Consider the following 12,819-nt stretch of genomic DNA (forward strand, 5'->3'; position numbering starts at 1 on the left):
TGTTTCTTGTACGATACGTGTGCTTGAAATTAAATTGTTGCATGTGAAATGAATGAAAATCGCGAATAATCATTGCCACCGTTTAACAGTGTACTTTTCCAAAAACCAGGTACAGTTTCAGTGAAAAATTTGTCATTTCATATTCAACGATCTAATAATTAATAATATCAACCGTGTACCTCGCCATTTTTTATCAACGACTTCTTGCTATCGTTAACTCGTGATGGTAGGGTTACCTAAAATTATGATGACAAATTGTAGGTTTAAATTCTTTTTGCAGTAAAATATACTTTTATCAGAGTGCAAAGTGTATTGTGTATAGTGTACCTCCACATCTGTAACAGGTCTGCGCGTGTATGGCTTAAGATCGTGTAACGTCTCGGGTGAGTCCTAAAATAGTATCGTTGTAAGTGTCAACAAACATTCGCCGAAGGTTTATCAACAATATAAAATTTCTTTAAATATAATCTACCTTCACGCTCGTGTTTTCGCGTAATTCACGTGTAACCGATACGCGCCTCACGCTCGGTGTGTCCTAAAGTGACATAAACGTGGAATCCATAAATCTTATCATTTTTCAAAGAAACATATATTTTCAATAGAATATTTTTGTACCTCTACGTGCATTCTAGTATCGTGTTTGTACGTTTCGGGAATCAATTTCCGCGACCCCTAAAAGACAAAACGGTCGCGGTAAGAAAATTAAATAAAGGATGGAAATTTAATAATTTTATTTTTTCTAATCACGTGTATCTCTCTGCGTCTAGTAGTCCTCATTTCATAGTCTCTCGGCACTGACGCCCAAATATCCTACAAGCGTCGATATTTATAAATATTTATATTCGCGAAAATTTTGAATTTTCAAACAAAGGAAACGAAATCTTTACCTCGATCTCGGCGTCGCGTTTCGATACGTTGGGTTTAAATGTTTCTCTGGGCAATGTCTACAATAACATTAGCGATACATTTAATTTAAGTTCAGTTCAATTGTACCCAATCAGATATGAATGATATGAAATATGAAATTACAACTACCTTAGATTCGTTATCAGATTTCCGTCTAAACGAAAGATATTTCGAGTAAGGTTCATCCTAAAACAATGCACAGTGTTTTAACTGTATGTTAAAAAAACAAAATTGTGTGAATGCTGTGTGTTTCGTGTACCTTCGTGTCGTGAGCGAGTGTGATCGCGGACCTTAATCTCGGGCTCTCTCTACCCGTCTAAAAGTTCAAAATAATAAAACAAAAATCGTTAAATCGCTTTAATTTTTTTCAACTAATATATCCTACAGTTTTTTTAGTCCTATATCGTTCCTACAGTTTCTCCTTTCATTGTTCTCAGATCGCTTTCCGTGCTTGTGCATGCGCAAAGGGGAACACAAATCTACGTATTAAGTACTAAATCCCTCCAGAAGTCATTTATAAGGAGGTTACACATACACAAACTACTTACTGCTTTGGTATTTCAAAAATGAACTTTTTTAATATCCAAATCACAAAGAAATGTTAAGGTGTACACAGAATGTGTCGTTTCAAATTAAAAATTGGAACATCTTAATCGCTGCAACGAAGATGTTTCAACCTTTAATCACAGACGACATTCTAACAAGATTTTCGCAATGTTAATAATAATATTCCAATGAAGGTGTGAACATATACTGTACAAGAAAAGAAAGTAAAAACAAACATTTGGAAAAAAGTAATATCGATTGGTATATCTTCTCTTACCTTCTCTGCTGTCACCTTCTTCTCGATGATAGAAGATCGCCTGCTTTCCGACCTCACCTCTTCTTCAGTCTATTTACAGGGAAACAACAAACAATCAAATGAATAAAACATTGCACTCGACGTTTCATCGTTTTATGCAGTATTTAAAGTTTCGCGTTCGAATGAATTTTGGATTGTTCCGATCGGTGCTCGTGTACCTTTTGAATCGAAAAGCGTCGCGGTGTCGAGTAGCCATCTTCGCTTATCTACGTGTAAAGAGAAAAAAAATAAAAATAAATATTCGAATGTCTACTAGAAGCATTGTAACGTTGCAGCATTGATCGCGAACGAATTGTATTCGTTGAAAAGTGGAATTTTAAAATAGGGCGTAACCTTTTCCTCTGTCGAAACCAAAGAGCTCCTTCGGCTTTCCGTTCGCAGTTCCTCCACCTGTTGTCAAATAAACAACAAAAATCAACTTTCTTCAGTGAGCAAGTTTCTGAGCACACTACATATCTTTCTAGGTTTACTGCAGATCACTAAATAATTGATGACAGCAGGAATTTGCACAAGAATCTGTGATTTGTGTGTGATTTAAAAGTTGAAAAACTTACTCTGCTAATGGACTGCTTGCGGGACACAGTTTTTTCGGCTTTCATCGTAGCCTCCTGGCATAGAAAAAGTTAAAGATTATAGTATAATGTAAATAGTAAGACTGCAATATTATTATTAGAAATTGTAGCAATGTAATTACTGAGATAGCTATATTATTATTAGAAATTATACGAATTAATTAATTTTAATAAATACGAATACTGAGACTGCAATATTATTATTAGAAATTATAGCAATACGAATACTGAGATTGCAATATTATTATTAAAAATTATGGTAATGCGAATACTGAAATTTCAATATTATTATTAAAAATGCACTGTACAAAACGCTTACCTCTATCTTTTGTTCTTCTTTCTTTACAACCTTCTTCTGTAAACAAAAATATTATTCGCTTGAGTAACAAGATACTCGCCACCATATTTGTTCTAAAATTCAATCGCATACCTTTTCTGCTTCTTTCTTTTCCGCGACTTTCTCTTCTGGTTTCTTCTACGCGAGGACAAAAAGACAATAGATGAGTAACACGAATATTTTCCATTAATTTTTTCACTAACTTTACCTGTTCTTATCCTTCAAGCTACGTGAAAGACAAAATACAAATAAACACAACTCTCACACTTCTATTTTCTACCGTTTAAACTATTCTACAAAAACACAGACACATTTACAGAATATTCGCACACTGAAACTGCTGCATGGCATGCGATAAATTTAAAAAAAAAAACGGAGGGATCATATATTTTTAGGAGAAATTGTATAGCCCAGCTTCTATGAGTAGAAGAATACTAAAAAGCTCGAGTAAGCATTTCGTGTGTAGGGAGTAATGGTGTGTAAGCATAGATCGCAATAAATCAAATTATTGAAATATTTAAATCATAAAGTTGCTGTGGTGCAATGTGCAATAAAATCGCTGAAATAGAATATCGGTTAGTTAAAGAATAGTATTATCGAAGCTGAAAGATAGAAAGCGTGACATATGCAGATGAGAATAAGTTGTTCTTGCATGATAGCCGATTATTATAATTTTATCAAAAGATTATCAAACGAAAATCGCCCGTTCCGCTTATTCGCAATGCAATTAGAAAAACCTATCAAATGATTCGAGCGCATACTCCGCATATTTCGAAAAGTCTAGTAAGTAATCGATCCTTAGGACTCACCTGTAGTACTTCCAGTTTCTGAAACAGAAGAATAAACGACATAATTAGTATTCATCTAATATTTTACCAAATATCTTTTATCCTGCTTTTGTATAGAATCCATGAAATAATAATTCACAAAATAATTCGTAAAATTGAATAATAAATTCATTGACGAAATAATAGATAATAAATATTGACGAACACATTTGGTATTCTGTAAAGCCACTAAAACTACTTGTTAATTAATAATTTCCAAAAACCAGCGGGAATTTTCAAATGGAAACCACAAAAGGGAAAGGGGTCCCTTGAATATAGGGGTGAAGCAAGGGCGAAACGTTTACAAGGTTGACACCGGGTGCACACGAAAGGTAATATGACCTTATACCTTCTAATATAAATTGTATAAACGATAGTGCACGAACCTATCAAAAACCTCAAAATTTCTGTATCGGTGTGTCGTCTTAAAAAAATAATACCAAAAGTTCGTACCTTCTTTCGGGCAGGTTTGTCGATACCATTTGGTTTGTTGTCGGATATGTCCTTGAAAATAGTAAAAAAAAATTCATAAATGGTGACGTCTTAAAAAAAAGTATTGTCCCCGACGAGAAGTGTGACAAAAATGATAGTTCGACTCGAGTGTATTTACAAGAAATAGAAAATATTTGAGAACAGTGAAAAATGTAAAATATCCTTTCGAAAAAAAGAAACGATTAATAGTATATGTATGTTTCGTGTAAATAAGTGTTTTGTGTGCGTGTACCTCCATCTGTGAAACTGTTTCTGAGTCTGGTTCCTCGATAATCGGCTCCGCTACGCTGGATTCGATTACACTCACCACTTCTTCTTCCTCCTCCTCCTCTATTTCCTCCTCGATCACGCTTTCATCGTAATCGGACTCCCCTTCGTCGCTCCAGATCGAATTCTTTACCTTTTGTATCGCAAACGCATTTCAAGAGAGCCGAATTATCGTGCGAACCAAACGAAAAATTAATTCCTCAGTAACTGTACATAAACGGTAACTTCGAAAAACTAATTCTTTGTCAATTGTCAATGGTAACTTCGAAAAATTAATTCTTTGCCAATTGTAAATGGTAACTTCGAAAAATTAATTCTTTGCCAATTCTAAATGGGAACTTCGAAAAATTAATTCTTCACTAATTGCACATAAATGGTAACTTCGAAAAATTAATTTTTTGCCAATTCCAAATGGTAACTTCGAAAAACTAATTTTTTGCCAATTCCAAATGGTAACTCCGAAAAATTAATTCTTGATCAACTAAATTCATAAAGTTCAGCATTGGTCAATAAATCTGTCATAAGTCTTACTAAAATGTTCATATGTGTAATGTCTTGAAATGCTAATGGAGAACTACGTATTAATGAACTTTCGACAGGTGAAACCTTAAGTTTTCGTTTGAGTGTATACTGTTATGTTTCAAATGTATATGTATGGGGGATGATCTGTTAGTGACATTGCACTTCAAAAACGAGGGGACACAAAAAGATACTAGGAATAAGCTCCTTCAACAGCAGAATTCGTAGAATGGCCTCAATAATCTCTACCTTCTCTTCTTTCTTTTCTTCTTTCTTTTCTTCTTTCTTTTCGACCTTCTTTTCCTCCTTCTTCTCCTCTTTCTTCTCTTCCTCCTTCTTCTTTTCGACCTTCTTCTTCTTCTTCTCTTCTTCCTCTTCCTCTTTTTTCTCTTCTTCTTTCTTCTATAATATGGACAAGGACATTGCATGCAACATTCAAGGGGACTTCAACGATTGTTCCTCGAAATATTTGGATCTCTTCAGTAAATGAACAAGGGGCTCAAAAGTTTTAATCACTGACAGTTTAAAGTCAGAGACGGTATTATCGTTTCCGGGTAAGGGGTTCAACAGATTTACAGTTCTCAGTTCGAATGAAACAAAGATCATATGGGGCAACGAAGAAGATGTGACACTCAAGATTAATGTTTGATAGGAGCTTGATTTTCTTGAACACTTACCTCCACGACTAATTTAGCCGATGATTCGTCTTCACCGAACTCGTTGCTGACGACTACTTTGTAAGTTCCGGAGAACGAAGTGGAAGCAGATGTGATGGTTAGCTTCATGTCCGTGCCATTGAAGGATATCATGATGTCCTTGGAGGATTTGATCACCGTGGAGTTTCTGGATTTGTTATTTATCATTGATATTATTTAATGTTACCAATTCATCATCATTATTATTAACACGTTGACTGGCATGGATGGCCACCGATTACCGACGTTTCCGAATTGTTTCAAAACAATCTTCGATAATTGGTTCTGTTTATTGTTGTGACAGTCAACGTATTAATTAGTATCTATCAATATTATTTCACGTTATTCACCTATACCACGAGATGGTCACTTTTCTGTCCATCTTGGAGAGACTGGCGACAAATTCGACCGATTTGCCTTCCTCTATCGTCTGAAATCCGATAGATATATATTGTCAGTAAAATTATAATTATATAACATTTCTTTAAAGTATAATTTTTCTGTTAAAGTACAATAGATAGAGATAGAGATTGTATAGAACGTACCATCGATTTCAAGCCGGAAGCTATCTTCGGCTTTTCACCTTCCTCCATGATCTCCGTGACCTCCACAACTTGAGACGTGGCTTCACCTTTCTCGTTGCGGGCCACCAATTTGTACACACCTTTGTCGGCAGCCGAGACTTGTTCGATTTCTAATTTGACAGCGAACTCTCCCTGTAAACGAAAAAAGGAAGCTCGATTCCTTGTTCTCGTTTCTTATATCTATCAAGCTAACCCAATTTTCTCTCATTAATGTATAATGAACGCATGATATCTGATGTTTTATGCCATTTCATCGAATCGCGCACGATTCATTATGATCTATCAACTTCTTTCACTTCTCCAGAAGCTTTAGGTGAATATAGAAGAAGTATTAAATAAAGGTAATTTAAAGAGAATTTAGTTTGCTTGGAAAGGGTTATTTGGTAGAAATTCAATGAATTTTACTGGTTTGAAATGAAATTGTACCTCTTTCACTTGTTCCACGTGAACTTTGTGCCTAGTGTCTTGTTTAACTGCTTGTGTCTCCTTGAACCAAGTACAGTCGGGCGTGAACTTGGATAGAACGTGGCACTCGACTATCACCGTCTTCTTCTTCACGATCTTGATCACTTTCGGTTTCTCCTTGATCACAGGTATAACTGCAGCGATAAAATAGACGTTCAATCGTCGAAGTGGTTAAGTCCGTGACACAAAAGTCGAGGGAATCGACAAAGTGATATCATTAGAGCGTTAAGCAAACGTTTAGATACCGTAATTAGAAATAATCGAAGAAAGTTCAGGAAACAGCGACATTAGAGACAAACTGAATACATGGATATCTCGATTTTCCAATAATTAAACGTACAGACTATGAATGTTTCCTCGAATTTCAATATTTACCGAAGATCTTTATCAAGTACAAATGTATAAAAATTCGCAATTAGATGATCCATTGGTTTAATGATAGATAGAAAGGTATATAAACTCTCGGATTCACTCACTTTCTACGTTAAGCGTAAGATTGGCGTTCAATTCGCCGAGATCATTCTTGATATTGCATTTGTACAAGCCGGAATCGTCTGGGCCGGGGTCGTTCAGGGTCAGTTTAATGTAATAAATGTCTTCCTTCTCTTTAACGACACTGATCGAAATTTTCGATGATTCCTTCACCACTTTGCCGGCGTGGGTCCACACGATCTCCGGTTTCGGGTTCGCTTTCACTTTGCAGTCCATTATCACGAGTTTGCCCTCATTCTGAGACTGAATGCGAGGCTTCTCGACGAAGGTTGGTCCGTCGCCTTCCGGTTCCGGCTCGGCCTCGATGTTCAGATTCAAATTTGCGTTGCTCTCGCCGTATTCGTTCTGCACGTGACACCTGTAAGTGCCACCGTCCGGCGCCGAAGGATCCTACAATGATTTTTCATTCGTTACTCGCGTAACTTTACACGCTTTCATCATTTCTGCTATAGATACACCTCACTGTCTCTATCGTAAAATATTTCAATCGAAATATTTAAAATAATCACTAAACTTCTCTCGGTGATCTTAATGCATTTATGAGAAACTTGAATGTGAAATATTGCGCGGAATGATCACGATATGGAAAAATATATAAAATATCCGAAGTATAGTCCTTTTTATAATATTTGCTGGGAGGAATTATGCCCCAGTTATGTTCTTAAAACTAGAATTACCGAGTATTTAATTAATATGTAATCCCTATAAAAATTGTAACAATATTCATTATTTTCAGTTTTTTCAGACATTCGTTATAGTATTCCAATGCAACTATTTATTATGAAAAGCAGTTCGAATATTCAATGCTTTTCAGACATCCATAATCGCGAAACAAAGAAATCGAAACCAGTCACTTTGACCGATACAGTATTTCTAGCGTAAAAAGTCTGAATTTGCATAAATTCAACTTAACAATGAAATAAATGAAATAAACCCATCACCGTAGAAATTATGCTTAATATAATCTTAATAAAGATAATAGAAGTCTGTGCTTCTATAAAATTTATTATCTCCTACTATGTTTATATCCATGGAATTTTCAATTTTCTGCTCTCTTTATTTTCAAGAAAATTGGATAATCGTTGTCATACCGTTATCGTTGGGCTCACCTTAATTTCCATAATCAATTCGTACACATCCTCCTCGACGGTCTTGGTCTTGATCGAGATCTTGGAGGACTCCTTTACCACATTGGTCCCGCGGAACCACGTCACGTCCGGTTTCGGGTTCGCCTTGCACTTGCACTTCATCGTGATCAGGGTACCGGTTTCGTTCGGAATGATACGCGGTTTCTCGACGAACGACGGCGCGAAACCAGGTCCCTCTTCTGCATCTTGGAAAGATCCACAGTTAGGCAGGATCCTCTTAAAAAGGCTACGCTTCCTGTTGGAAGCGATTTTCTTCGAACCGCGACTTTCCTAAATTCTATCTCTATTTTCATCTGAATCTTCCGAAATTTATCCAGTTGGAAAATTGCGGTTCGATTTTTAAAAAAAGATACTCTGACAAATATGACCCATGGTAACTCTTAAAATCAGCAGTTAATGCTTTTAAAATTTCATGAAATAAGAACTAACAAGCTGGCTACAATGAATTTTGAAACTATTTAAAAAAAATGTAGTCGGTTTGTAATTAGAAATTTTTACACTACGCAATAATTGTGAAATAAATAGAATTTATTATTATAATAGTAAATATTGTGATACTAAATTACAATCGAATAATTAAATATTGTACAATATAATTATAAGGAAAATTTTCTAAAAATTTGCAATTTATTATTACCAATGAATATATACCATTATATAATAAGTAGAATATTATTATTCATCACTAGCAAGAAATGGTATTTACTTGAGACAAGTGAAAAGAAAATCACTGTATCATCCGCGACCATTGATCACTGTAATTCTATGTTTCTAATCCCTTTCTATTTAATGAATCGAATAACTTACGGTTACCATGGATCACTACGAAACCACAAAAGGTCTGAGACCCTTCTCAACGTTAGTGAATGTTGACGGTGTTAATCGTATGCTTTCCTCGCGATCCCCGTCTGAATTCACGGCACTAGCTCTCCCTTCAGGATTCAGACCGGGACGCGTGAGTTAAGAAGCGGTGAGAGAACGACTCGTTACAACGATTAGTTAGCGGTAGCGCAACGTTCTTGAATACTTACCTGGTCTCCGGAAAGATGCGCGAAACTTATACATACAATCCGCACTCGGATAATCGCGATCATTGATATATAAGATAGAGAAACCGCGTTCCTTTGGGAAGCGCTTCCGAACGACTTTCTGACAGGAAGAACGTGCTAGGAAGTGCACTCCACGAGAAAAAGGTGGCACATCCAGCAAACCTTCGTAATAACTTTATCCACTTCGGATCTTCAAGAAACTTCATTGTGCAATACAATTTAAACCTTTGCACTCGGCAGTTTGGCACTAAGAATATTCAATATTTTCTGGTGAGACAAGGACGATGTTTTTTGAAACTAACGTTACTTTACACGGAAATTAAAGAACGGAACTATTATGTTTCGATATTTCACGTAGTGACGCATTATACAAAGTTCAGTAATAAATATTAAATATTAAATATTAAATATTAAATTTTAGAACTTTCCTGATCAAATCAAATGAAATGAGATTCATCTTTCAAGTGCAAAGCGTTACAATCTCTATACACGATAAAACTTATCCAAAGACATATCCCAAGGCAAACGATGGCTTTGACTCTTCTCCATTCTCCACGCGATACGAACATAACAATCATACAAACAATAAAAAAGTCACAAACCCATCGCTCACCTCACGACACATCCACAAACAAGTCTCACCATATAGAAAACCCTTTCTCAACATCAGATATCATATTCCACAATAAAATTCCACAGAGACAAAAAGTCGATTAACTTATCGCAAAGAAATCGCAAAAACCAAGCCCGCTCGATGCACCCTCCTTTCATCGCGGAGCGCAGGTGCGAAGGGTCTTCTCATGGGACGTTGCGTCTCGTTGGTCTCTCGTACGGTTCCCAAAAAGTCAAAATTCAAATGAAAAAAGTAGAAACGTCTGAAAAATAGCGGAAGAAAACTGATTCCACGAGAAAAAGGAGCAACGCCGTTGTCTTTTTGTCCAGGAGAGCGGCGAAACCGGAGGAACCGACGAGAGAGCTCCGCTGTCGCCCCAGCGAGCGCCGGAAGTCGAAGGACTTGCCTTGAAAGTTGAGGGAGATGTTGGCGTTACTCTCGCCGAAGTTGTTAAACGCGTTGCACCGGTAATTCCCGCCGTCCGCCTTCGTCGGATTCGAGATCTCGAGCGTGAGCAAATACGTGTCCTTCCCAGTCGCCTTGCGTGACATCTTCACGCGTTTGCTGTCGGCGATCGGCTTCTGGCCCTGGTACCAGGTTATGTCCGGCACAGGGTGGGCCTCCAGGATACACTCCATGATGAGGACGTCGCCCTCCTGTCGGATCGTCGGTTTCTTCGGGAAACGCGGCGGCTTACCGTCCGGTATTCTGCGTGTGATCGATACGTGAAAAAAAAAGATCGTTCGCTGGTCCCGCACCACGGTGAGTTTACCCTTCCTTTCATCGGAGCCTCGGGTCACCGCGTCGTTAACAGATTTTTCTGTTGTCGAGATAATAGTGAGATGCAATTGCTGCGATTGAAGTTCTATATTTTTGGATAACGGAAAGTCTCCCATTTGATTGTCCTATTTTATTGGTGTTAATAAGTTTGTAACATTAACCTGTTCTTTAGTTTCTGTTTCGTAACTCAAGTCCTCGAATGTTTTCAGGAAGTTTGTTTCATGTGATACTGTTAAATGAGTTGAAAATGCTGTTTGAGTAAAGGTTGATGCAACTCTAATATGATAATTGCGTCCTCAATTCTATTTCCAATTTTCGATTTATTTCTAATCGTATCTCATAGCGGTACAGTTTCCTTTCGATTGCAAAGCATTATTTAATGAACCTCTTAGATAAAAGAATTCTAACAAAATAATTTTAAATGATTTTAAATTAAACAATTTGCACGAATTTTAAATAATTAAATAATGATTAATTTTAAATAACTTTTATCAATGTTAAATGACCAAATACTAAATAATTTGAAATTTGGTGATATAGGAGGCTTTCCGCAGGCAAAATCTACAGATAAATCTCTAACGTCGCAACGTTCGCCGAGGCTCGAACCGTGCACCGTCGAATGCGTACTTCAGCTTGTCGCCCCCCTCGAAGTTCAGATTAATCGTTGCTACTCCTTGCCCGTGCTTGTTCTTCGCGAGGGCTCTATATTCGCCGGCGTCTCCCTTCGCCACGTTGTCGATCTTCAATCTGACGAGGTGGTACAGCTTCTGATCGAGTTCCAGGGACATGCTGAATCTTCCTCCTTCTTTCACCTCTTCGGTACCGTGATACCTAATTAATCGTGCGCGTGTCAGAAACGTGTCCCGCGTGCTCGGATTAGCCTCTTCCAGAGCGGCGTGCAGGGATTTGGAAGTACGCGACGCCGAGAAAATGGACTTGGGATAGTTTTCTTCTAAATTGGACTTCTAGGGGAACAAAGGGAACCCGATTATTTTGAAACTGGGGAGAAGTGGGACGGAATAGTTGCCACTTTATATTTTCACTTAAATATTTATCGAGGAATAATCGAATTACAACGAATCTAATAGTATTTAATACTCTGACTCACTGGGCAACAGTTACGCATAATGTCGGAGGATATTACAGGACATTAAAGGATGTTAAGAGTAAAGGCAAATGCACATGAGTGGTTTCCGGCATAATCTTGCAGTGATAATTGTTTCGGAAGTATACAGACACAGAGTTATTTCGCCAAAAAGGACGGTAACGGAACTTTGTGTTTCTACTCTTCTAAACCGATCAAAATTTCTGAAGAAATAAACACAAAATTGTTTCAACTTTCGAAAAAAAATGATAAGAACACTTTGTTTCTATTCTTCCAAAACAATCGAAATCTCGGAAGAATGAGAACACAAGGTTATTTCAACTTTCAAAAAGAATAATAAAGACCATTCGTGTCTCTATTCTTCGGAAAACAATTGCCTCGAACCGCTGTTGTGCATTTGGCTTAAAGAGAAATGGTGCAGGCATCTCGGCGTACTTCCGCATGCACGTGGACACGATTAATCTTACCACTTGACACTCGGTTTCGGATCGCCGACTAATCGGCATTCGAAGGTGATGGTGTTACCGTCGTCGGATTGCCTTATTACCGGTCGTTCGGTGAAGGTCGGTTTAATACCGTCGTCGGGTACGGGCGCCTCGTCGCCTACGTTCACACAAATCAATTCTACGTGTCGATATCCCTTTACAGTAGCTTTCGATCTGTCGCTTAATCCCTTCGCACCATTTCATCCGATGATTCTCGCGTTCATCGGTATTCTGAATTTCTTTTTTTTTTGTTTTTACTTTCGTTCGACCTGGTTGCGGAAGGTTTAAGCCCTTCGATCCAAGGTCAGAGCCACGTATCGATTAGAAATCTTTCCCACTTGTCTTCACTGTTTTTGGAACTAAGAGCGGCAGCTACTGCCGGAAACTTGCTGCGATTCCTTTGGATACCTCTCTCTACTACAAAGTGTTGTCGTGTATTCGTGACAGGTGGTTCTTTCAACGGATAGACTGCGGATTCTTCGTTCTACGGATACGCGTTTGCTTATAAGTGAGTGGAGAATCGAAATTTTGGCGCAATATGTAAGCAGAAAATTAACACTGGAACTATTGAGCAATTAATGTGATTTATTTATGATATACTTTACGATTTCTAATAGAAGC

At 37.5% G+C, this 12,819-nt stretch overlaps 2 protein-coding genes across 51 annotated transcripts in view; both read right to left on the reverse strand.

Annotated features, from left to right (window-relative positions):
* bent (projectin protein bent) overlaps positions 1-12,819 on the reverse strand; it is a 114,850-nt gene that overhangs the window by 77,532 nt on the left and 24,499 nt on the right. For 48 of the 50 annotated variants that reach the window (XM_076368821.1, XM_076368819.1, XM_076368818.1 and 45 more), the window contains exons 6-21: positions 12,181-12,316; positions 11,236-11,439; positions 10,235-10,536; positions 8,128-8,345; positions 7,003-7,408; positions 6,488-6,660; positions 6,023-6,193; positions 5,828-5,907; positions 5,460-5,625; positions 5,032-5,184; positions 3,487-3,504; positions 2,771-2,815; positions 2,660-2,695; positions 2,323-2,376; positions 2,102-2,158; positions 1,730-1,798 (exon numbers count right to left, since the gene is read on the reverse strand). In XM_076368821.1, the coding sequence (XP_076224936.1) occupies positions 1,730-1,798; positions 2,102-2,158; positions 2,323-2,376; positions 2,660-2,695; positions 2,771-2,815; positions 3,487-3,504; positions 5,032-5,184; positions 5,460-5,625; positions 5,828-5,907; positions 6,023-6,193; positions 6,488-6,660; positions 7,003-7,408; positions 8,128-8,345; positions 10,235-10,536; positions 11,236-11,439; positions 12,181-12,316 (2,288 nt within the window). Of the gene's footprint in view, positions 1-1,729; positions 1,799-2,101; positions 2,159-2,322; positions 2,377-2,659; positions 2,696-2,770; positions 2,816-3,486; positions 3,505-5,031; positions 5,185-5,459; positions 5,626-5,827; positions 5,908-6,022; positions 6,194-6,487; positions 6,661-7,002; positions 7,409-8,127; positions 8,352-10,234; positions 10,537-11,235; positions 11,440-12,180; positions 12,317-12,819 lie in introns of all 50 variants that reach the window. The other 2 variants (XM_076368823.1, XM_076368822.1) reach the window with 2 other exon arrangements.
* LOC116426892 (uncharacterized) lies at positions 168-1,334 on the reverse strand. The gene is made up of 9 exons (XM_076368332.1): positions 1,320-1,334; positions 1,166-1,222; positions 1,036-1,092; positions 888-944; positions 748-810; positions 616-672; positions 473-535; positions 328-390; positions 168-236 (listed from the first exon to the last, which is right to left on the reverse strand). The coding sequence occupies exons 1-9, from the start codon at positions 1,332-1,334 to the stop codon at positions 168-170; spliced, it is 501 nt and encodes a 166-aa protein (XP_076224447.1).

This window comes from Nomia melanderi, chromosome 6, assembly GCF_051020985.1.
Source record: "Nomia melanderi isolate GNS246 chromosome 6, iyNomMela1, whole genome shotgun sequence".
Lineage (NCBI taxonomy): Eukaryota > Metazoa > Arthropoda > Insecta > Hymenoptera > Halictidae > Nomia > Nomia melanderi.

Coding starts and splice junctions, on each gene's coding strand:
- LOC116426892 (XM_076368332.1), bottom strand. Junction 945..1,035: donor AATCTGATAACGAATCTAAG/GTAGTTGTAATT, acceptor ATGTTATTGTAG/ACATTGCCCAGAGAAACATT. Junction 811..887: donor AACGCGACGCCGAGATCGAG/GTAAAGATTTCG, acceptor CGACGCTTGTAG/GATATTTGGGCGTCAGTGCC.